Here is a 26,054-nt window from a genome sequence, read left to right on the forward strand (position 1 = left end):
GGTGAGCAGCTCTCTTGGGGAGTCCAGGTGATAAGGAAGGCACGCCGGTGTCCCTCGTAGGGGCAGGTGCCTTGTGGGGGTCGTCCTCATATGTGCAGGGGGACTGACTTGGCCGTGTGTTCCACCTTCGCCGCCGAGGTTGCACGCGGGAGTGTGAGCTATCGTGACCGGCCGGGTGATGCGAAGGGGGGCTGAGGCAAGCCCCCTGGTTAGGCAAACGCAGGAGCCCGAGGCTTCGAAGGCGTTGCCCGCCCCTGACCATGAATGCTTATGTTGACCCCATGCTTACCCAACCGCAGACCGCCCCCCACCCCAGCCGAGAACTGGCATCTCCCGAAGTGCGTCCGTGGGCCTGATGGGGAGACGATGGGTGGGGGACTGGGGGACGACGCGCCCTGGGTGGGAAAGCCTTCTCTAGCGATCTGAGAGGGAGCATTGGGGCGCCGTACCTCCTTGCCGCCGCCCCTCCAAAGCTCACAGTAGCCCCTGCAGCGTGTGTGGGCAGAACCCCTCGCCTTCCGGTGAGTGGTGGGCTGGCCCCGCTGTGAGTCCACGTGCCGCTTTTCAGGGGAGGGAGGAGAAAAAAAGAAAAATACCTATGACTGGGCAGCACTATGAACGATGTAAATCAGCATTTCTGGAGATGAGGCCTAGGCACTGATATTTTTAAGAAGCAACCTGGGGGATTTGAATAGGCAGCCAGGGTTGAGAAGCGCTAATTTAGATCAAGCCCTCACTTATGACTGGGAAATGTGAAATCTCAGAAAATGAATGGATGAAATATCTTGACCCATGTTACCTACCTAATGTATCAGAGAATCTGATTTGTGCAAACTCATATCTCATGATTCCCAAGCCAGAGCCTTTTTGCTATAGTTACTTCTGGTTCCTGGAGGCAGAACGACAAAATGATCCTGCTAGACTATGGCTCATTACTGCCAGCTTTCTAGCTAAGCTGCCTAACTTTCAGCACTGACCCCTAACAAGATTTGCTAGATGAAGAGCTGTGACCGAATGGGCCTGTCCTTCAGCCCATTCAAGCCAAAATCCATTTCATTCCCTGTTCATTACCCAAAAAAGTGCTAACTGTTCCTGCTATGAAGACATGGAAGATCCTCAGCTCGGGTCTCAAAGTCCCACCGTATAGGCACAGAAGAAGGCAAAGACTTCTGGCAGCAATTTGAGGATTTGGGTTCAGTATTAACCAGCAGGGATTGGATGGAGCGCGATTACTTCATCTCTTATCACTCTTGGGCTGCATCAACAGAAACACAGGTCCAGAATGCAAACGTGGTAGGTCTGCTTGAGTTTGATCCACCAACATTTTACAGTTGAAGAAGCTGGATGGATTAGATGAATGACTGACAAATGGTGGTTGAGCCAAGTTTCCTAATCCCTATTTCCAGTATCAGGTAATGCTTATAATCTTCTGACCTCATGGTGGAGTCCTTGAGCAGTGTCATGTTCAAAAGAACAGAGTAACCAACAGTAATGTGTTAAGGACTTGAGTTCTCTTGTTGTATTTTGAGGATACCATGAAGGAGGCCCACATCACATATCAATACTTGTGAATTTCCCTTTTTTTTTTTTTGGTATGCGGGCCTCTCACTGTTGTGGCCTCTCCTGTTGCGGAGCACAGGCTCCGGACGCGCAGGCTCAGCGGCCATGGCTCACGGGCCCAGCCGCTCCGCGGCATGTGGGATCTTCCCGGACCAGGGCACGAACCCCTGTCCCCTGCATCGGCAGGTGGACTCTCAACCACTGCGCCACCAGGGAAGCCCTGAATTTCCCTTTTATTTATTTTTACCTGCTGCCTTGTGCTTTATAGTTGTACTCTTCTTCTCTTTTCAACCCCATGCCATCAAAATAGCCTCCTTCTTAACCTTAGTCTATGCTATGATTTTCTTTCCTCTCCTTTTCACTCCAATTTTACAACTGCAAAGACAGGAACACTTTAGAGAGCTGGGGAGGAAAAAAGTCCCATACAGGACTCTGTATAGTGGGCAGACAGAAGAGCAGTCTGGGGACAATCATACATTTCAGGGCCATTACAGCCATGCCCCAGCCACCTCCCTTATGATGCTATTCTCACTTGCTCTGCTCCAGCACTTGCGTTATCCACCTTGCTGTAGTCACATCTATAATGACCTTGTAGGCTCAGCATATATTGAACACATTCAGTATACTAGGCCATGGGACTCAGTCTGACCTGTAGGTGGGAAATTTTTTTTTTAATAAAGTGGGGACACCCAGGCTGCTATAGGATTGAGATAGTATGCTTTAGTTGAATACTAAATAATTATTAGGTGATGGTGGTAACAATTAGAGTACTTCTAGGCCACCAGCCCTGGAGAAAAAAATGATCACTTGATAAAAACTTGCAATCCTTGCTTATAGCTTTCTTATACTCTTGCAAATGATCTTTCATTTGATCTCCTCCAGGTAAAGAAACTTCTTCCAAGGATCCAACCATATCCACTGAGATTATATCCTCATCTGAAAACAAGGAAAAATGTTTCCTGCCACAGAATATGACTCCAGGTATCTAAACCCCAAAGACAAAACCTAGTTAAAAAATATTTTCCATGTAGAATATTACAGTAATCCCCTTATCAGTCCCATCTGCAAACTCCCTCCCTCTGATCCTTTCTAGGCACCACCATCAAATACATCTTTGTAAGCATGACCTTGACTATGATATTCACTTGCTCACAAATCTTCCAGTGCTCTCCATTGCCTGTAAGATTAAGCTAAGCCATCTCAAGCTAACACTCAGAGTTCTTCACAATCTGGCATATATTAGGAGCTCCATACATATTTGCTATATTAAATAAAGTATATCATCAAATAGATTTTAAGGTGCTGAAGGGCAGGGGTAATTTTTTGAATAATTAAGTATTCTACATAGTACCTAACAGAGTTTTTTGTACATAATTGGTGCTCAGGAAATGTTTGGTAAATAAATACATGAATAATTGAATAGGTCCATGGGGGTCATGTTTGTATTCTGTATACTACCAAAACAGAGTTTTGGTAGTATGCAGAATACAGAGTTGGTTATACAGAATTGGTTAAATAAATAGGTGAATAAAGGGTTGAGTATGTGGGGTGAGATTGGCTGAGCAGAAGGATGTCTGTCTGAATCTTTCAGAAGGAGAAAAAGATTTTGAAATTAAAGTGGAAAAAATCTTTTTCTCAGGACATATCTTTCACAGTGTTCCCCTTAAGAGACTTCAGTGAAGCTGGCAAAGAGAGAACCATCCTCAGAGAGAGAGGGCTGAACCTTGTACTGGAAACTCTGAGGATAAACCTGTAGAAGATACAGTTTCTGTTATCCAGTAACAGGGACCACTTTTGAGGGCAAATCACATGCCAAGCACGTGCTAAGTCATCCCTGCATCTACTTCTCAGCCTCACATGCTCACCTCTAGAAGGTGGCACCACACTCTGCATTTCAAAGGTGGCAAACAGGGACTCAGAGAGAGAGGTGACTTCCCTAGTGCTGCACAGTTAATACGTTATAGGAAAGGCATTCAATCCCTGGTCCTTGTTTGTAACCAGGGTGTTCCGTTGCCTCCCAAACATGTACTTTTATCCAGCATACAAAATCGAGATTTGTGAAAAAAGATTTGCATTATGAATGTTTTGAAGGATATACACTATGTAAACAGTGTAATGTCATGCCATATTCTTTCTTTTCCCAATTTCAAATTCTGTCAGACTTTTGGTTGACAATAAGAAAAACCTTGCCCTCTGTTTTTTGGTGTTGCATCAGTCTGCTTATCTGTCTGTCAGCTTGGGCCATCCCTGAAAAAGCTGAATCACCCACCATCTGTTGTCTCATGAACACAGTGGAGTCAGCATTTTGTCTTATCAGTGCATGAAGGCAAGTGAACAAAGGGTACATGTAGGTGAAACTTAACCACCTGAACCTGAACTTGTCCGTCTTTCAGCATTTTCTGCCATGATGCTGTTTCCAGGAAGGTCATAGGGTGAGAAGGGGAGACTCATCTCCAACTGCCACCCTCTTCTTTATGAGGAAGAGTCCCAGACAGAATCAGTCAGATACATTATCATGACTAAACCACCGGTTTTCAGAAGTATTAAAAAAATGACAAAATGCACTTCACACTAAGACTAGAGTGAACTTGATTTATTCCCCTATCCAAAGAGGGCACTGTAGGATCCCACAGTGGCACAGAGATGCTGCTCTGAGTATCAGCTCTCATTGGTTGAGATCCACAAGCAGTTTGCTTATTTAAATCCAGGTCTTTTAAGTTCTATAACCATGGATTCAAGTACATGGCAAGGAGGGTCACATTGAAGGGGTCGTCACTTATCAGGAGCTTTTCCCAGGAAGATTCTGGAGGGGAGTTTAGATCAGGCTTTGAAAGGACAGGAGGTTTGGTGAACAGAAATCACAGAATCAATTAGTGTCAAGGTTAATTACATTGTAACAAGTTGGGGGCTGCGAGCAGTAACTGCTGGAGCACTGGGGTGGGGGGTTGCAAGGGGCAAAAGCTAATGCTCATGTGTGTATAGAACATTTAGTATGCACCCAGCACTGAACAAAATGCTTTATGCACATAATCTCATTTAGTAAGCCTCTTAAAAACCCTGTGGGATAGTACTCTAAAAGCCATCTTATTAATTAGAAAAGTCAAGCATAGAGAGGTAATTAACTGCTGAGGGTGGTGCAGTTAACAAAGGCAGAGCCGAGCCTCGAGTCCACGTCTGTGTGACTCCTCCTCCCTGGGCTTTACCTCCTCCTAGAGATCAGTGGTCAGTGAGGCTACCAGACAGTCGTTGGACCTGGACTGCGGCAGATGGAGGGCTTGCGTGACATTAGAACACAAGCCAGGGAGGAACGGAATGGAACAAACATCCACCCAAAGCTCTCACCGATGTCAGGTCAGCTGGGCATGTCGTATCAGAGCTGGCCTGCAGCCACAGCATTTCCATGTCTTCTTGGTTAGAGACAGGAAGACAGAAATGCAGGCTGCCTGTGTTCTCAGGCCAGCATGACAGGGGCTGTCTGTAATGTGCTCAGGAATTTGCAAAAGCCCTGGCAGGTTAGGGCTAGAAGACAGACCTCTGTGCCTATCTAGTTGCTGCCTTGAAGGTTCATTGTGTTTGATAATTATTAATGTGATTGGTACGTATTGTCTGAAGAAGACACATGGCAAAGTGCAGTTATAAGATGAACCTCCTCAGTGTGGCCTTTCCCAGCAACACTATCCACTCTCTAACAGCTCCATCACTCTGTCTCTTTACCCTATTAACATTTTTTTTTTTTCATAGCACTTTTCTCCATCTGAAATTACTGTGTTCATGGAATTGGTTACTTGCCAAGAATACAAGCTCCATGAGAACCGGACCTTGTCTGTTTTGTTTCCTGCTGTATCTCAGCACCTAAAACAGCCTCTGTTCACAGTATTGAATGAATGTGCATTTTGAAGATATTAAAGATAGACTTTAATATATTAGCCACTTACCCTGACGAACAACAAATGCATAATCAGAAAGAAGCAGGTTGGAGGAAATGCATGTGTATATGTATAATGCATGTAGTATTAATATCTATTACATATGATAAATCTGACATATAAATATACTTCCATAAATATGGATAAATTAGTATTCTTTGGAAACTTTCACAAATCATCCACAGGAGGAAATACATGTTCTAGCTGGTTCTGTGTGGCACTGTTCCCTCAGTGCCAGGCAGAGCAGGAATATACTCTGTACAAACAGAAATAACCAACCCAACTGCAGCAACTCCTGTGATTCCAGAACATTCTGTGCTTCAGCATATTTTCTTCTGGGGGAGGAAAGTTTAAAGAATGTGCTCAGAGAATTGTTAAGATCACTTGTAATCTCTGATGAGAACATCAATTTAGGGGTTGGGTGTGGGAAACATTGGGGGTTATCTAATTCTTTCTTCCCTGTTTCTGCATTTCCATCCTGATCTTTCTCACTCTGTTCTCTTTAAGATCTGACGCTCTCCTTCAGTGTGAAGAGCCGCTCCAGGAGGTGTGTAAATGGCCCCTTGCAAGAAGCAGCCAGGAGGCGGCTCTGGGCGCTGGAGAATGAGGACCAGGAGGTTCGTGCATTGTTTAAGGTGAGCTTCGCAGAGCAGTGCAACCTTGTGTCCACCTTGTGTCTGTCCACAACAGCCTCTCCAACACCTAGGACAGTGCTAGGAAGAAAGTCGGCCCTCAAGAAAACATCTGACTGACTGAATGAACGAAAATGTACACATTCTCTGCTCAGCAGGAATGGGTCAAGCCTTGGAATCAGAGTCAGAGAAGACTTCATTTAAAATTTGCCACTATTAATTTTTTGACCTTCAGCAAGTTACTTAACCTCTGTAGAATGAGAATCGTTATAATACCTACCTCATAAAGTATACTTTTTAAAAAATGTGGTGAATTTGACTTTTTAAAATTGTGATAAAATATACATAACATTTTCAGTTTTAATAATTTTTACTGAACAAGTCAGTGATAGTAAATGCATTCACATTATTGTGTAACCATCACCACTGTCCATTCCAGAATTTTTCATCATACCAAACTAAAACACTGTACCCACTAAACAGTAACTCCCCTCTATCCCCTTTCCTCAGCCACTGGTAACCACTGGTAAGTGTACTTCTATTAAGTACCAAAATTGCTAATCAAAAATTAATAGTTATAAATATTAGAATGAGAGGAGGAAAAGGCAATAAAATAAACCAATTTCTCATCTTTCATAGTAGGTAGATAATATCTTCAAGTGCTAAACCAAGGAAGAAGGGTATGACTAAATTATTTATACTTTAGGAGGTACTTACTAGGAGAACTAAAGTCAGGAATGTTTAAAATTCGCTGCAACTAGAGGTGGGGGAAAGAGAACATTGCTTTACATAATAAATTAGTATGTTCTAGTTATTTTACAGTTTCTGTATGAATTGATAGAAATTAAAAAGAGAAACATACTCTATTATTCTGTCATGTAACAAAAAATATAGTGTTTGGTTTGTTGGGAGGAGTAAATGAGATAGTATCTGTAGAGAGCTTGGTGTTGTGCTTGGGTGGTAGGATGTGCTCCAGAAATAGTAGATATGTTAAAAATAGCAGAGTCATTTTGTTTTTAAATCTCCAGAATTCAGGAACTTGGAGGCATTAGCTACTAACGGGCACCATAGAGTTTCTTTTAATTTGAGTCGCTTTTGACACAGGCAAGAGCTGGGTTTGGTTGTGCAAACTGGCCTGCTGGGCTGAGTCTTGAGTGGGCAGGCTTGTGGGCCAAAGCTGAGGCCTGGAGTCAGTTGGAGCTGAGATCCAGTTTGGGTGTCACAGCTCCCTTGACTTACCCTGTCTGCACCCTGGCATCCTTGAGTATAAAACAGGGACAATGCCATTTTCTATTAAATGTGAGGTGCCATTTGATTATAAACACACTATTTTAAGAAAGAAAATAAATGCTGCCCATTATTTATGATGCCACACTTCCTTTTCTTTTATTTCAGAAATGGTGAAATGTGATAAAAGTGCATCTTAGAATGGGTTAACTCCTATAATTACACTCTTTCATAGGGTTATTGTAAAAGTTAAATGAGGCATTGCTCATCAAACTCTTGCTGAAGAGCCTGGCATGTAGTAAATTCCTTGTAAATCAGTTTTTACTTAGGACCCTCTTCCCTGTCTACCAGGATCTGTATCCTCCAAGGATCCGGGGCCTCCTGGGGCCTGGTATGGGAGAACCCCAGAGTTCTGACTTTGCTGAAGTAGGGGCTTTCCCTTGGATCCTTCTATCCTCTTCTTCTTTCTCCAGGGTTCCCTCACGACAGGGATCCAGGGGTTGATCACTGGTGGTAGGACTGGCCTGGAGGGAGAGGGACATTCTGATCATCACTTGTTATAGTCAAGTCCAGATGCTTGGACAAGCAAAAAAGATTTTAGGGGAAAACCAAGTCTAGGCAGTGATTCAGGCCTTTTCATTCAGGTATTTAAAAAGGGGGTGGGGGGGTGTTACAGGTCTCTTCTTTCTCTGCTTGTGAGTGTGTAAACTGGCACAACCTTTCTGGAGGGTAGTTTGGCTCCTGCATTTTAGGATTGAAAATGTGCATTCCCAATTAACACTTCTTGGAATCACTTGTGTCAAAAAAATCAAGGGTGCATACAAAGATTTAGATATGAGATGTTTATCACAGTACTGTTTAGGATGTTAAAAAATTAAAACAACTCAAATGTCTAGCCGTAAGAAAACATTAAGAATTAATTATGTTAATGTGACAACAGCATATGTAACCATTAAAAATAATGTAGATTATTTAATGACATGGGAGATGGTTCACAAAACATTGTTTAGGGACGAACGATTACAAAACAACTTACTAATGTGATTCTATTTATATAAAAATAGTTACATAGGAACTCATGTACAGAAAAAAGATTCAAAGAATACACAAAGTTGTTAACATTGATGATCTCTAGGAGGAGGGATTATGGATACTTTTTATTTTTGTGTGGTTTGGTTTTTCTGTTTGCTAGCTTCGTAAAAATAATTATTAAACATAGATTCACAATCAAATTTGCTTCCAAGGTGCCTTCTGTGATTCATTCTCCACCCTCTCACACATACTTCTTTTTTTTTTTTAACACAAAAGATAACATTCTCTGCACACAGTTCTATACTCTGGTTCCTTTTTGTTTCTGCTGTTGTTTCATTCAGCAGTGAATATTTGGAGCTTGTATCAATACACAAAGAGCTTCTTTATTCTTTTTTATGGATGCATAATATGCCATTGTATGGATGAAACATGATTCATTTTAACCAGTCTCCTATTGATGAACATTTAGGTTATTTCCTTTTTTTTTTTTTTGGTGATGTAAAAAATCTATGCCAAAATTGGTGAAAGTGGTCAAAAGGTACAAACTTCTGGTTATAAGGTAAAAAAGTCCTGGGGATGTAACATACAGCATGGTGACTGTAGTTAACAATACTATGTTGTATATTTGAAAGTTGCTAAGAGAATAGATCTTAAAAGTTCTCATCACAAGAAAAAAAGAATCTGTAATTATGTGATGTGGTGGATGTTAACTAAACTTATTATGGCCATCATGTCAAAATATATACATATGTTAAATCATTATGTTACACACTAAAAATTAACATGATGCTATATGTCAATTATATCTCAAAAAAAGAAGTTCATACACAGCATGTTGTATATACGTGAGCTTGTTCACAGGACGCTTTTGTCATCCCAGGCTGACTCACTGTTCTTTTTTACTCAGGACCTCTCAGCTAGGTTGGTGTGTATACAGTCCCAGAAGGCCCAGTTCCTCATTACCTTCAAGACCATGGAGGAAATCTGGAAGTTCTCCACCTACCTGAACTTAGGTATGACATGGAGCAGGCAGGTAAAGGAGCACCTGCTTCTCAGTTTAGCCAATTTGCAGAGCTTGACATTAAGGAATTGGTCTGGCTCTGATAATTTAAAGCGGTAGAGTCTAACGTGGATGGTTAACCTTTGAAATATCACAAACTGCCTGGAACTAAATCTAAAGCAAATATTGCTCTAAAATGTCACATGCAGCCCTTCTTTGTTTCAGGAAGAGAGTATTAGATAATCAGTTAAAACTGGCAAACAGTTTTTGATCATCTACTAGATTCAAAGTAGAGCTAGATTAGAAATTAATGGGTAAAAAAAAAAAAAAGAGAGAAAACAGTCTCTAGTAGGATCTAAAAGTTCAAAAGTTCCAGATCCATGTTCCATGTATTTGGAAAAGTCAAAGAAAGATATGGGGGACTTATCTGCTAAAGGGGCCTCAGGTTGCAGGGTTTTCTAGAAGGTAAAGAAGGATACTGGGGCACAGCACCAGTACCGATGTGGTGGGAAATAGTTTACCTGCCCTCTCCATGGAGAATAACTCATGATAGGAAAGTTACAATTGCAAAGCAAAACCAAGCAAGGCAAGAGGAAGCCATTTGAATTGATGCGTGTTTTACTTCTCTTACAAAGTGCTGGGCTCCATGCAGACTTACACAGGAAGCGATTTTGTGTAGGGGTGGAGGGTCAAGATGGCTCTTGGCTAGAAGGTATAAGTTCTCCTCTTGTAGTCATGGTGATTTTTCTGCTCTCCATTCAACACATCTCCTTCTGTGACCATTAGAGATCCTTGTTATTCAAAGTGTGCTCCATGGACCAGCAGCAGCAGCAGCATCACTTGGGACTTGTTAGAAACATGGAATCCTAGGCCGCAACCCAGACCTACTGAACCAGCATTTGTATTTTAATAAGGTCCCTGGGTGATTTGTGTGCACATGAAAGTACGTGAAGCACCATTATAGAAGATACACAGGGCCTAAATCAGCACAACGGAGAGTGGAAAAGAGACAGGTTCTGCATCTTAAGAAAGTGAGGATGTCTAGAAAGAAGCAAAATTTTCATAAAAATAATTTAAATTTATAGAAATGTGTAAAATACTATCCATAATTGTTACAGTTTTACAGTTTGCACAGTTTTTAGTCTGGTTTTAACAAGTGATATCTTACTGGGCATGGGGTGAGGGGCAGGGTCAGAGGGATGTTGAAGTAAATCCTGACTCATTTGTGGGCCATGGAGAACCTCCCCAGACACTGCATCATCAGGGGTACAAGAATTCGAATTTGGTCGGGAGAACTTTAAGGGGGAACCAGGAACTCCCAGTGTCAACATTGTAATCTTGGAGATTCCTCCCTGGATGTATTATAAAAAAGTAACTTGGTCTGATAATCTTATTATGCATTTATGGAAACCCATAATATGTTGAAAATAAATATCATTCAAAAATGATTTGTACTTCCCAACAGATGCTGAGAAGAATCAATTCATTTTAGAAATTTTCTAGCTACCCCTCTTATGCTCTTCTAATTCCAGTTAAGTGGAGTCAGATTAGGGATGGAGGTCTGGGGGAGAAATTCAGGAGGGAAATTGCTCACCCTAATGATCAGCTAATGGCAGAAATCGTGCCCTTGAGGAATCTTGTTGGTTTGACTTCTTAGGCTACGTATCCATGTGTCTGGAGCATCTCCTCTTTGATCACAAGTACTGGCTTAACTGCCGACTGGTGGAGGATACAGAGATCCACGTGTCAGTAGATGATAAACACCTGGAAACAATATACCTGGGACTTCTGATCCAGGAAGGTGAGCATGGTGTAGGGGTGGGGATGGGGGTCTTATCTGGATATATGTTATCAGAGTCCTTGAAATAATTAGGATACAAAGGGAGGCAAAAACCATTCAAACATGAAAATATTCACAAATGAACCCACCTGTTACAATATTACTTCAACCATCTCTCTCAGTTTAACATCAATATCACATGAACAGCTGTGTAGGCCAGTCTCACTGATTGTCTGATGTTAGAACCACCCTGGAATTTTAAGAAGATGCCCGTATCAGGGCTCAGCTGGGGCCAGTTAATCTCTAGCGATGGGGATCAGGCTTTGGTATTTTTTGAAAGTTGCCCAGGTTATTCTAATATGCATCCAAGATTGAGAACCACTATTCCAAACATGTGATATAATTTGATTGTAAAATAAAATTGCAGATCTTGCAAAACCTTCATGATTTCATGAGATCGAGGAAAGTGATATTGGGAAACTGTTTGGAGCACCCACCAGTCTGTTTACAAGGAAGGATCCAATCAAGGCTGCAGCCAACTGGTTAATGACTGATGACATCATAGACACAGTGAAAGAGCCATATTTGCATAGAATATTTTGCATAATGATTCCCTTTCTGATTGTTTTGCATGAATCATATATGAAGGAAAAACTTTCATACTGTATGACTGTGAAATTTAGTTGGAGAAATTATATTCACCCAAATCAACTTAATTTATTCTTTTTTGGTCCTAAGATTAACATGAGGTTGCAATTATAACTGAAGTTCTGTTAAATATATTTTCATGAACTCTTGTTTCATTTTTTTCTCAAGGTGAAGTCCCAATTAAACCTCATTCTTGAGAATTGTTTGGAGTTTTTGGTGTCTATTTTAAGTGAATTCCCTCTCAGTGGCTTTTTTTCCCTGGTACCAGTTTTCCTGGGGTCACAAAGGCCTCTTGTAGTACCTCCCCCTGGACTGTGTACTTTACTTTCAGAAAGAAAAGTATCTGGGCTCTGATGGAAATATACATAGTAGGATACTCCATTTTCACTTCCTGCTACTCCTTGGAAAGAGCTTTTCTCATTCTCTGCAGGTCACTTCTTCTGCAGAGCCACGTGCTCCATGGCTCAGCCAGCTGAGAAGGAAGGGGAGTATTTGACACTTTGCAAGAATGAGTTAATCTCGGTGAAGACAGCTGAAGGCGAGTTCGAGTGGGAAGGCGTGTCCTTGGTGACGGGTCAGCGGGGCTTGGTGCCAGTGTCAGCCTTGGAACCCCTGCCTCTCCCTTTCCACCAGTGAGTAGCCACTCACCTCCTGGGAGAGGGTCTTAGAGCGCACTGAGGTCTGCAGAACAGAGTAGGCACATTCGCAGATGTGGACATCCATGGTGCCAGGGAGGGAACAAACCTGGGGGGCTTTTTATCTTTTGTTATTTTTTTAAGTCAAGATTTGCACAATTAGATGAAATGGAGACAACTCAAAGTTTCAGATGGACATTGTAGGAAAGAAGAAATACACTGCCTGGTCTCCAATGCAGTGTTTCTCACTGTGGGGACTGGGGACCATTTGCACCAGAGTTGCCTGGGGATTCTACTGCAAGTTTATACCCTCTGGCCCTCCTCAGACTCTCTTGAGGTTGGATCCAAAAATCTGCATTTTATATAAGCTCCCCTTAAACATCAGGGGATGTTTTTCACACTAAAGTTCCAGAATCCTTGCTGGAAGATGTTGTAAACTCAAACAGAGAGAGTGACAGTAAGCATGATTCCAGGCTGTGGGTTCTGTGTGTGGCAGAGAATCTGGCAGTGAGAATGGAATGGGATCCTTTGTTAGATATTTAACTGACAAGCTAATTGCTGAGCCAGAAAACATCCCAGGCCTGCTGAGCTTCTTTATTTTTCACAGTGCTTGATAAAAAGTAAGTTCTCATTAAATGTTTGCCACTATTATAATAAAAGTAACCAAAATTACAAGAATACTTATCATCATCAGCATCATTTTAATGGATTATTCTGCTCACTGTTCAAATTTTTTGAAATCCATGTTTGCAAACCCCATGTTTCCATTGGCAGATGGTTCCTAAAGAATTATCCAGGAAGCTGTGGCCTTTCCAGGAAGAGGGATTGGACAGGCTCCTATCAGATCGGTACGGCTGAGTTGAAGGCAGTATTATTAGGGAGATAATATTGCTCTGCCTCCTCCTTTTATCAGCAGATTTGGAGTCAGTGGATGTGAATTCCTGTCTCACCTCTGCTGCTGACTGAATTTGGGGAACCCAATTATACCATCTGTTCCCATGGGTTTCCTTGGCTGTGAAATGAGAGGTCTCAGATGAGGGCTGTACTGTAGATATAAATACCTCCAGGGACAGGCAGAACATACAGATGCGTGGAGGGCCTGGAGGGAAGATGTTAGGGAATGGTAGGGACCATAGGGATTTAAAGATATGTGGGGAAAAAGAAAAACCCTGTGTGGGCCAGATGTGGCGTGCAGGCTGCCTGCTTTCAATCTCTAGTCAAAACATTTTCTAATTTCCTTCAGAGTTTTGTGAAGTTAATCTTGAATTAAGGAAGATTAAGAATGCTTGTCACATAGCGGGTGCTCAGTAAATATTTGTTGAATAGATGAAATACATACACATATATATATATATGTATAAATACATGCATACATTTTATGTAATCTCTATACACATGTGTATGTATGTATGTATATTTATATATACACATACACACATAAATATATACCCATATATCTATAAGTATATTTGTATCTACTGGATAAGGAAATTTAATGTTTTCTATGTATCTAGAATATACATTCCTTTCATCTTCATCCTTGGAGCTGCCTTCTCACACCTAGCACAAAGTGCAAGTTTTAAAGTTCTAAGCCCAAGTACCACTTTAAAAAAAAGAAACAGAGGGAATTATGAGACCCAGACATTAGATCTAATTAATAATCAACCACAAACAAGACTTTTAGCTATCTGAGGCAGTATGGCCTTGTCGTTAGGAACATGGGGCTGTGAAGTCCTGTTCTGGGTTCCAATTCTAGCCCCACAACTTAAAACCAGTGTGACCTCGGCCAGTTCATGACGTGCTCTCACAATGTCACAACTTCCTCATTAGTAAAATGTTACTGTAAAGCCAACTTTAAATGTTGTCATGAGAAACTAAACTAAATGACATCTGTAAATCACTTAGTACAGTTTTCTCACATTCTAAGTGTTTAACACATGGTAGATACTACCAAAGCAGTGGGAACTTCTGATTCTGAAGACAGAGTCAACAGAAACTTGACCAAAAATGTCAGGAAAAAAAAATCCAGTAGCTTTAGCAGGGGAGCTAAAGCAAATATGGAAGCTGGGGCATATAAAAACTGCTACCTCAACTAGAGCTGGATTAGTGGAAAGAAGGGTTAACAGCAGTGGAGAGACTTAAGTTCTAGTTCACACACAAACTCCTTGGACAAATCACGTACCCTCTCAGTGCTTCCACCTTCTAATCTATAAAAAGGAGATTCTGATAGTTGCTCTGCTTACCCTTTGGGGCTCCTAGAAAGATCTGAGAAAAGGGACATAAGTGTACTTTGTAAACTGGAGAGTACAATTCTCATAAATATATCATTACTAGATCCTAGCGTGGCAGCTGATCAAGCTAGGTAGTGACCATAGTCAGAAGAGGAGTCTTCCAGAACCCTCTGGGTAACCAGCTGTTTTCTATTCGCCAGTGATATGAGGCTAACATGTATTGAGGGTTGCCTAGGTACCAGGCATTGTGCACTTTATCTCTTTAACTCTTCCTGATATTTGTAAGAGACAGGTATTCTCATTATCCCCATTTTATAGCTGGGGAAACTGAAGGTCATAGTGGCCAAAGGAGCCAGAAGGAAATGGAGAGATCCTGCAGTAGTCCTCACCCTGGTCTGTGGATCTGTGCCAGTCATGGCAAAGTGTTTACATAATGGCAAATCAGACAAAGTAGGACAATATAGTGAGCTTTCCAGTTTGACATAAGCTACCTTTATTCTGTTTTAAGGTATACCTAGTATTCTGAGATTATATTTACTACGTTTGTTAAAATTTCTTTTATAAAACAGTGGTAAAAGTGGATGGGAGTTCCTTTTTTGAATTTCCTAACTTGGCCAAATGAAAAGCCAGTTACCCTATATCATTCCTGCCAATTTATTTTTTTGAGGGGGGCGGAGAAATTTTACTGGTCCTTAAAGTTCTAAAGTCTGGGAACTCTTCATTACACTGGAAGCTAGTGGAAGGCTCCGCTGTTCCTGCCTTATTTGGTTGACCTGTGTGCTGTTTTCTCTCAGGTAGAGGAAAATGTAAGGCCTGGAAAGAATATGAGAGGGAAGAAAAGGATGAACTGAATTTCCACCAGGGAGAAAGCATTGAGATCATCGGCTTTGTCATTCCTGGGCTTCAGTGGTTCATTGGGAAGTCAGCGCTCTCAGGAGAAGTGGGCTTTGTCCCCACCAGGAACATAGATCCTGATTCTTATTCCCCAATGTGAGTATGACACACAGACCCTCTGGGATGTGCTGGAGCAGGGCCACCTTACCCTTTGGTCCTGTCCCATTCTGAGCAGGTTTGAAGATGAGCTTCAGGGTTTCCTGGTAACATGAACCCAGAGGAGCACATTCTGACAATCAAGGCAACATGAGGAGTGATAGGAAAGAAAATATGAGCGATCAGGGAAGGAGTCAGTTCAGTTCATTTCAGCAGATGGTCATTGAGGCCTTCCTCTGTGCAAGGAGAGAAGCACAACCCCCCAAACCCAGGGCCTGCTCTTAGCCTTTCCCACCCAATCAAGGGGCCCCATCAGGGGAGTACACACACAGGGACCTATAGACTGCAGCTTAGTGATGGAGAGTCCCTCCCACATAGGTCTGTCTGCTGAAAGCTTAATGTATGGGAAGTCAGTGTTGGCCAGGATGGCAGAGTGCCTCTTTCACTCTTTCCTGCCTTAAGTATAGAAGGGCTGGTTCTGAGGAGCAGAGCCACCACATGACCAGTCAGCAGCAGGTGGCCAGCCTGCTCCATCCACCCTGTCATGGAATGCTGGAGTACTGCCCAGTCTCTCTGGTTGGGCATCCTGCATGGGGATAGCAACAGTAGAAAGCCTGGGCCCAGGAAGTACAAGAGGGAACAAAGAGTTGGTGGCTAACCTTGAGACACTGTAGCCCTCCACATGGGGAAAACACGGCCCAAGCAATGCCTAAGGCTCTGAACACTCCGACTGGAACTCCTTCCCTTGTGGAAAGAGCCACTAAGGAGAGTGGACCAAGGGCAGAAGCTTCCTCTAAGCCCTGTCCTTTTTAGGGAGAGGGGAGAGAAAGTCGTTTTCCCTACACAGAAATGTGGGAACCCAGGTACCTCTATAAGAGGCAGATCACTCACTATGCTCCTGGAGAGGTGTGGAGAACAATGAGAGTTTAGAAGGAGGTAAAGGGTGTCAAGAGAACTTTCCTCAAAAAGGTAACCTGTGAGTTCAGCTTTGCACGGTGTAAGACATTTCAACAGACGTCAATAGGGAAAGGAGGTCACAGGTAGGAAAGTAAGGGGGATGTTGAGGAACGATTCATGTTGTTGGGGGCCGGTCACCAGGAGGGTGCTAGTGTGGCAAAGGCTCAGCGGGGCCATGATAAAGACGGGAAACGCCTATGCCATGGGCCTGTCAGGGCATGACGAGCCACTGAATGTATCTGAGCAAGGGTGACGTGATATGACTGGGACTTCTGTCTAGGAAGCCAGCCCTGGCTTTGGCTGAGGTGTGCATGGTCAGGGGAGAGCCTGGAGGCAGAAGACCAATGAGAAAGCTGAGGTTCGGGGCATTTGGGAAGGGGCAAGGGGAATGGAGAGGAGAGGGCACTGCTAGGACCAGTCAACAGACTTTAGAGATTCTGGGAGCTTACAAATACGGATACCTGTGTTCTGCCCCCAGCAGTTCATTCTCATTGGTCTGCGTGGGGCCTGGGCAGCCATGGTTGTAAAAGCTCCCCAGGTGGGGCTGGTGTGCAGCCCAAGTGAGAACTGCTGCTAAAACTACCCCCTTAATTTACTGCAGGGGTAGTTGAGGACCCCCGGAGTGAAACAGCTGAACCATGGCTTGGGTTTGGAATTGCAGATTGCTGATGTTAAATCTAGGGTTCTTTTTCTTTTTTTTTCTTTTTCTTCTTTTTAAAATTTATTTATTTATTTATTTACTTTGGGCTGTGTTGGGTCTTCGTTTCTGTGCGAGGGCTTTCTCTAGTTGTGGCAAGCGGGGGCCAGTCTTCATCGCGGTGCGTGGGCCTCTCACCATCGCAGCCTCTCTTGTTGCGGAGCACAGGCTCTGGACGCGCAGGCTCAGCAGCCATGGCTCACGGGCCCAGCCGCTCCGCGGCACGCGGGATCTTCCCAGACCAGGGCTCGAACCCGTGTCCCCTGCATTAGCAGACAGACTCCCAACCACTGCGCCACCAGGGAAGCCCCTAGGGTTCTTTTTCAAAAACAGAGTCCTGCAGCTGAGGTCCTAGTGAAAGGGAGGAAAAATAAAAAGAACAGAGACTCCATGGGGAAGAACCATTTATAGAGCAGAGGAAGGAAGAATGTATCAGAGGAAGAAAGAAGGACAGCTGAGGGGGAGGAACCAGCCATGTGGGAGGTGGGGGATGCTTAACACTGTGGAAGGCCTTTGAAATTGACCATTGAGAAGTCACGGGCCCTGGGGAGGTCACTGGTCATTGGGCGGCAGCATAGGTCAGTAATAAAGAATTCCAGAGCCAGACTTCCTGGAAGGCATTTGTGGCCATGTGAGCACATCGTGTGTCTCCATTAGCTTACCAGCTGGGTGACTTTGGATATGTTAATTTGTTTCTCTAAGCTTCAGTTTTCTCATCTGTAAAATGCATACAGTGTTAGTATTTGCCCATAAGATTGTCTTGAGTTGAAATGAGCTGATACGTGTAAAACACTTAGCATGGTGCCTGGCACTGTGTGTGTGTGTGTGTGTGTGTGTGTGTGTGTATGATCAATATGCATTAACTCTTATTGCTGTTACTGTTGTGGGTGGTAATCTCTGAGAGGCAGTTTTAACAGGATACTGGGGGCCGGTGTCAGATTTAATCAATTATATTGAACTTCTGTACCTCATATCATGCCTCAAATGACAATAACCCAGTACTACTAAATTAATCTGATCATTACATTTTAGCTGGCTTAGTTGTACAGGATACACTCACCCTGCAGAATATCATCCCCTGTATCCAAGTGGTCAGGAAACCTTCTCCTTACTTGCACAGAGTTGCTTGTTGGCCTCTACCTGGTCACCCGTGGGACCCCATGCACCAGAGATTGCGCATTCGGTAGGGAAGGGGAAAGTGGACAGGAGACGGAGGGGTGGGAGAGGGAGAGAAGAGGACAACTGGCTCATTGCACACTCTAGAAATCACTCTCTAGATTATAGATACCCCCGAAACACAGCAATTGGAGGAAAACCCCACAAACAACCTGCCAGCAGCAGCCAGGGTGTGGAAGTCCTGGGAACCATCCCTGTGTGCTGTGCTGTCCCTGTGATCAGGCCACTGGGTGTCACTCTTAGTCTGTGTTTGTTTAGGCTCAGGTTTCTGAAGATGGTCCAGCATTTGCTGAAATCTCCATCCTCTTCCCCCAGCTTTCCTCCCTGTACTGGTGTATTACTCCCTGAAGTGTTTGTACCCTGTTTGTACATATGAATGCATGTATGAATGTATATATGTATCCATGCATGTATTCTTTGATTTATTCATTTAACCAAATTGGCAGTGTATTGAGAATGAAATTTCTCAGAAGCTGTTTTCTGAGTCAGATTTAGTCTTTGCCTCTGACACATGGGAAAGGGATCCTGCTTATCCGCGGAAGCAAATTTTTGTGGGTTTCCTTTTTTACAGCCCAGATTTCAACATCAGCTTCCTAATTTCACAGCAACAGCAGCTGGAAAACCCATTCTTAAACCTCAGGCAGGCCTTTTATCCGAATAGACAAAGTGTTTGTATTTGGCCAGAGTGACTTTGAAGACTCTCAGTATCCCCGTGTGGAGCACGTCAGCCTGCCGTATTTCTAGAAGCTCTGCCACACTCCTTCTAAGCCTGTCTCCATGCTGGGACAGCCCTAATGTAATTTGTCAAGCTTCCTAGACTCTAAGTATCTGGGACTCAGGACATTAGCAGATCAGCCATGAGGCAATGGACACAGAGGCAGAAGACCTCAGCTTCAGTGTCAGCTTTACCACTTTCTAGCTGTGTAATTCTGAGCGTGGCACTGAATTACTTTCTGAATCTTCATCTATAAATATGGATAAAAATACCTATATCATAGGATTATTATGAAGAGTAAATGAAATAGTAAATTCAGGAATGCTTTGTAAAATGCAAGTGTTCTACAGAAATTTGGGATCATATTCTTTTTATCTCAAATGAGTTTAGATGTAGAATTCAATTACATGCTCTTTTGAGGATGGAAGCTCTTAGAGTGCTGGGGAGAATCTGGAGGTCAAGCCAGAGAGATGGGGGTTCAGTAAGTGTGTCAAGAGCCATAGATGTCAGGACACAGCTTTAGTGCCAGTTCTGCCACTAATTAGAGGTGTGACCTTGAGCAGTTCACATTAATGGCTAGTTTTCTCATCACTGACTTTCCAACTGCATTTATCTGAGCTATGGGGATAATGGGTAAGTGGCAGACCATGGCACTCCATCCCAGCCCCTCCGTTAACCCTGCTTGAAAGAGAGAACCTCTTCTTACATCCTACTTACGTCCTGCTCTACCGCTCCCTAACTACCAACTTTATTTTTCTGTGCCTCAGTCTCTTCCTCTGTAAAAAGGGGATAAGAATAGTATCTGTATCATAGGGCAACTGTGTAGATTAAATGAGTTAATAGTGTGTGATTCATAATAAGCCCCTCCCAAGTGTTAGCTGTTATTAACTCTTAGGCTTCTAAGTTATTTTTGTTTTAAAACTGGATTCTAAAGTTTAAAGAATATTTAGAACTGAAAGAGATATTAAGTGTTGTCCAAATAGGCACTGGACTGAATACTTTCCAAGGCACTTCTAATTTTCATATTCTTTGATTCTATGACAGACCTCTAGTGAGCAAATTAGTTTTAACAATTAGTTTATACAATAGAGTGAATATACAGAACTCTATTATTTATAGTCATTTCTTCCAGCCCCCTGGCCCTCCTTCTACCCCCTTCCCACACATTAGCCTTCTTTCTCTATCTTTTTTTTTTTTTTTTTTTTTTTTTTTTTGCGGTACGCGGGCCTCTCACTGTTGTGGCCTCTCCCGTTGCGGAGCACAGGCTCCGGACGCGCAGGCTCAGCGGCCATGGCTCATGGGCCCAGCCGCTCCGCGGCACGTGGGATCTTCCCGGACCGGGGCACGAACCTGTGTCCCCTGCATTGGCAGGCGGATTCTCAACCACTGCGCCACCAGGGAAGCCCTTCTTTCTCTATCTTAATGCTACATAACACTGTTCTGTGTCATGGAATCAGATGTCAACATCCAATGTGAAAGGTTCATTCTGACCACAGTCAAGTTTTCTCCATTGTTCCTCTAGATTGTGTCATTAGTCCCGAGTGTTTTCTTGAAATAACCTGTCAAAGAAACATCTTGTAGTGGTCCTTTTCCAACTCTTACATTTAGGGCAGCCAGTTCCTATATCTTCCCTTAAAAATAGTCACCATGTGATCTCAAAGAATGGGTAGGAGTCGAAGGAAGGGGCTTTGTTTTTCTTGGGAGATGCCGTTTTAACAGGAGGGGTGTTTTCATTGCCACTTTGATCAATTCAGCAACGGCGTAGGTCAGTTCTGCACAGATGAGGTGCTACCAGCTCTTCTTCCTTGGCAGTATAAATAAATACATTATACAACAGTGAGATGAGGAGTCTAAGTTCAGCTCTGGGCACGTGGGTTGATGGCTCCTCTGTGTCCTTCACTAGAGAAGAGGTAGTGTCTGGAACCTTGCACTGATCTGTGTCCATGTCTTTTGCCTCAATACAGGAGCAAGAACTCCACCTTTTTCAGTGATGAGGAAAGATGCTCTCTGGGGGTCCCGGGAAGTGACAGGAAAGCTGAGTGTGCCAGCTTCCTCCACACGCTTGCTCAGACTGACATAACATCTGTCTACCGGCTTAGTGAGTGTTCGCTCCTCAGACCCTGTGAAAGCCCAGGCTCCTCAAGATTAAGGGGGTGTTCCTAACTAGAAACAGAATATCTCTAAAGTATAATCCTATGCATGAATGTGAGGCTATGACCACGGTTGAGTTGATGACCTGGGTCATATTTGATTAGCAGCATTTTCACTTTGCATTTCAGACAGTTCTGGAGTGGAGGGGGACTTGCTGCCTAGAAACTCTGAGATGTGATGAAATCAACTCAGCTATAGCATGGGAGGCTGGCCATATTGAGCCTCCCATTCTAATCCTGGAGAAGAAAACTTCCTGAGTTGTGGCTGAGCGTTTTCCTTCTAGGGCTGAAGTAGGTCTGGCTCCCCAGTAATAAAGGTGGAGCCATAGAATGTCATAGCTAGAAGGACCCTAAGAGATGACTTCTCCTCTTATTTTACAGATTAGGAAACTGAGGCCCAAGTGAATTAGTGCCTGAGCCAGGATAAGAACTGCCCTCCCCTATCTTCTCGTTAGGACAATCCCTACTTCACCACACTGCCCCTGACACAAAATGACATGGGACTGTCGGATGTGTTAGCTTTGGGTGGGTGAGGGACCTCAGTGCCTAGCACAGTTTTCAGCAGTGTCTGAATGACTGACTGAGTGAATGAATGATACTCTTTTCTTTTACTTTGGGAGGGGCCCACTGCTCTGTGTCAGGAAGTGCATTCATTGACAGGGTTTGAGGAGGGATTCCTGTTTCTCCTCTCTCTTCAGTGATGGTGATGGTGTGTCTACTCCTGTATGGCCAGATTAGATGGCAACACATTTCATGGGTGCAGCCAGAGATTCTGCAGAAGGGACCCTCAGGCCAGCTCCCGGAGCAGAGGTGGGAATTGCAGAGTTTCTCCCAGGCACAGGAGCATTTGTGAAGAGCACCTCACCCAGGCGTCAGCACCAGCCCTGGCAGCACTTTCTTGCCGCAAGCCGATCACACTGCCCCACCAGGCTGAGCCCGGAAGCTGAAGCTATGGATGCAGCCTGGTAGGCAGGAGGTCTGAAAGGTCTAAAAATCAAGGACTACTTGGGGTCTGCCTTGAAGGCAGGGTGGCTACAGGCTTGGATCCAGGGTATCTGCCAATCGTTGATCCAGTGGTTGAGAGAGGTCCAGGGGCAGGTCTCAGGCAGTCCATTAGCTCTTATCTGCAGACCAGGAGTGCAACTCTGCTGGGTGCAGGGCTACGCCTTATGGCTGCACAGGCTATCCCTGGCACCAAGGCAACCAGCAGAGGGTGCATCCTACTGGGAAATTCCAACTCCCCCAAGGCCTATGCCCTGTAATTCTTCTTCCCAGAGGAAGCATTTTTTTGGTAACTCATGTATCATTTGTGCTCTCGGTGGTCCTGGCCTGCAGAGAAATGACTGCATAAGACTGGCACGTGTTCCGCAACGTCAGGGAAGGCCAGGTGCATGAACAGGTCTCCAGAGTCCAGCTCTCTAGCTCTGCTGTGTTTGGCTGTGGGACCTTTGGGGGTTACAGATCTTAAGTATGTGCAATGACACTCACAGAAGAAGCCTTCCCTAGAGAATAGCAAGTGGAGGCTTGACTTGGTGAGGGGCCTGCTACCCTCAAAGTGCACTGGAGAGCTCAGAGTGCAGGCACAGGTGGCTGGCTATTGCTTCTTTGCCAGGAAGAGGTAGAATCTTCTTTCTAGCAGCCCTTGTCCTATGGAGCATGAACCTGGCCTTCGCCTCCACAAGCTCCCCTGTGGCTGCTTTAGCCAAGGGGGTCAACTTCTTTGCTGCCAAACCCCAGGTTGACTTCTTGGTTCTCACCTTGTCTTATTTCACTTTTGTTATGTTAGGTGGCTGCACCATAAGCCACCTTGGTCTCCTTGACTCCTCTTTTCTCTTTACAGACTGCCTTTTCAGTCTCCTTCGTTGGCTCCCACCTGCAAGTAAATGCTAAAGTTTTTCTGGCTCATTCAGAAATCCCTTCTCCCCACTCCTCCCCCGCCTGCTTTGTATTTCCTTCCAAATCCTTCTTCTGGGACTTTGTCCCACTCTTTGTGACTGTTGTCAGTCACAAATCCATATTTGCAAGTCTCCACTTTTCTCCTTGGCTGCAGATCTATTTCATTCTCTGCTAGAGCTCCTGCAAGTACCGCAAACTCAAAACGTCTAAAACTGCTCAAGACAGTCCCTTCTCCCACCTCATCCCACCAAGGTACTTTAGGGAACAAAACTTAGGAACTGTAGATGCTTCTTTACCTTCTTTTCTTCATTATTTACATTTGGTCGCCTCATGCTGTCAAATTTACAAAGCACATTGTGCACACTGAGTCTGTCTGTTGAGTGGATGGATGATGAATGAATGGAGGAAGGAAGAAGGCTGTACATACATAAATGGGAGGCAGTGCCACGTGCCAGAGTGCGCTGCCCTTGGAGTTCTGTTCATGGCTTTGTCATAAACTTGCTGAGACATTTGGGCCTTCAGATTCCACCCCTTGCCCCCCCACCCATACCCACACCTCTTGTCATAGAGCTTATGTTTCTGGCTTTTCTTCTCTGACTCTGTTCTCGTTTCTACCTCAGTTCCCAACTGTAAGGTGAGTGAGTTAAACAAGATGATCTTCAGGTCCCTGCAGCATTGATGGTGAAGGGAAGATGCTGCCTGGTACCTTAGGGATGGCAGATGGTCTGAAACTGAAACACAAAGTGTCCTAAGGGGCCACTGGTCAGGGAGCACCTGTAGGCATAAGCATACTGGGCCATTCTGACCTAACATAGGTTCGTCCTTCATCTCTATCCAGGTGGGTTTGAATCCATCCAGAGTCTTCCAAACGATCTGAGCGGTGAGTAGAGATCATGCTGAACCTGACCTCCCGTCCTGTCCAGTCCTGTCCAGGATAGCGTCCTGTCCTCTTGCCAAGAGCTGGCCACCATAGTTGCAGGTACTTAGAGTTGCTCAATTCTGCCTGTCCCTTACAGCGTCCCAGCCCGAAGGCTTCAAGGAGACCCGGCCTGGTGGAGCCTGGGAGGAGCATCAGGCCGTGGGCTCCAGACAGTCCAGCAGCTCCGAGGACTCCAGCCTGGAGGAGGAGCTCCTTTCAGCCTCCTCAGACACCTATCACCTGCCAGAGCCTGATGACCTCGATGACCCGGAGCTGCTCATGGACCTGAACACCGGTCAGGAGGAGGAGGAGGCTGAGAACTTCACCCCCATATTGGCTTTTCTGGATCACGAGGGTTATGCTGACCACTTTAAGAGCCTCTATGATTTTTCCTTCTCTTTCCTCACGACTTCCTTCTACAGCTACTCTGAGGAGGATGAGCTCGTGGCCTACCTGGAGGCCTCGAGGAAGTGGGCCAAGCGCAGCCACATGACCTGGGCCCATGCCCGGCTCTGCTTCCTCCTGGGCCGGCTAAGCGTTAGGAAGGTCAAACTCTCTCAGGCCAGGGTGTACTTTGAGGAGGCCATCCACATTCTCAACGGGGCATTTAAGGACCTATCCTTGGCGGCTGCCCTGTACATCAATTTGGCGGCCATCTACCTGAGGCAGAGGCTGAGGCATAAAGGCTTGGGCCTGTTGGAAAAGGCAGGTGCCATGTTGGTCTGCCTGCCTGACCGGGAGTATAGTGCCAAGAGTGAGCTGGATGTGGTGGCCTATGTGCTGAGGCAGGGCATCGTGTCGGGCAGCTGCCCCCTGGAGGCCAGAGCCTGCTTCCTGGCCGTCCGATTGCTCCTAATCCTCGGCCGGCACGATGAGGTCCTGCCCTTCGCTGAGCGCCTGCAGCTCCTCTCTGGACACCCTCCCACCTTGGATGCTGCAGCCACTATCTTGAGTTTTCTCTATGACAAGAAATACCTGCCACACCTTGCGGTGGCTTCTGTCCGGCAACGTGGTACTCAGAGCACCCAAGGGATAGCCCTTCCAATTTGGCAGGTCCACCTGGTCCTCCAGAACACCACCAAGCTCCTTGGCATCCCCTCCCCAAGCTGGGGTGAAGTTTCTGCCCTGGCGTGCCCAGCACTCAGGCAGGCACTGGCTGCCTGTGAGGAGCAGGTGGATCAGAGCACCCAGAGGACCCTGTGTCTCATCCTGTCCAAAGTGTACCTCCAGCATAGGTCTCCTGATGGTGCCATCCACTACCTGAGCCAAGCCTTGATGCTAGGCCAGCTGCTGAGTGAGCGGGAAGCTTTTGAGTCTTCCCTCTGCTTGGCGTGGGCCTATCTCTTAGCTAGCCAGGCAAAGAAGGCTTTGGACATCCTTGAGCCACTCTTATACTCCCTGAAGGAGACAGAGAGTGTTACCCAAAAGGGAGTGGTCCATAACCTCCTGGGACTCGCACTTCAAGGTGAAGGCCGGGTGAACAGGGCAGCCAACAGCTATCTTTGGGCCTTGAACAGAGCTCAGGAGGCAAGGGATGTGCGCAACCAGGCGGTGGCTTTGGCCAATCTTGGCCATCTGACCCTTAAATCCTGGACTCAGCAGCCAGCCAGGGACTATCTTCTGCAGGCTGTGCAACTCTATTCTAAACTCCAGGCCAGCATGGAGACAGACATGGAATTAGTACAGGTGCTTCTCTGGTTGGCCCAAGTTGAGGTGTATCGACACCAGCTGGCCAGTGGCCGCTTTTGTTACGAAATGGCATTGCTGTTTGGATTAAGGCATCAACACCTGAAGAGTGAGTATATCCCGTGCTGCTGGGATGCTTTAGAAATAAGTGTTAGAAGACATTTTTTCTTTTGTCCTATCTCCAGTCATCTCATCCG

The 26,054-nt window shown here is 44.8% G+C and overlaps 1 protein-coding gene across 1 annotated transcript in view; it reads left to right on the forward strand.

The window, feature by feature from the left end:
* The window catches only part of SH3TC2 (SH3 domain and tetratricopeptide repeats 2), a gene marked incomplete at its 3' end in the record, with an annotated part of 63,457 nt that overhangs the window by 14,768 nt on the left and 22,635 nt on the right, over positions 1-26,054 (forward strand). Inside the window, exons 2-11 of the mRNA XM_082835736.1 lie at positions 2,443-2,541; positions 5,994-6,121; positions 9,285-9,390; positions 11,035-11,178; positions 12,236-12,437; positions 13,215-13,288; positions 15,466-15,661; positions 21,171-21,304; positions 24,091-24,132; positions 24,269-25,966. Coding sequence (XP_082691862.1) covers positions 2,443-2,541; positions 5,994-6,121; positions 9,285-9,390; positions 11,035-11,178; positions 12,236-12,437; positions 13,215-13,288; positions 15,466-15,661; positions 21,171-21,304; positions 24,091-24,132; positions 24,269-25,966 — 2,823 coding nt within the window. The remainder of the gene's footprint in view (positions 1-2,442; positions 2,542-5,993; positions 6,122-9,284; positions 9,391-11,034; positions 11,179-12,235; positions 12,438-13,214; positions 13,289-15,465; positions 15,662-21,170; positions 21,305-24,090; positions 24,133-24,268; positions 25,967-26,054) is intronic.

The sequence above is a fragment of the Leucopleurus acutus genome (genome assembly GCF_964270905.1).
Source record: "Leucopleurus acutus genome assembly, chromosome: 3".
Classification (NCBI taxonomy): Eukaryota; Metazoa; Chordata; class Mammalia; order Artiodactyla; family Delphinidae; genus Leucopleurus; species Leucopleurus acutus.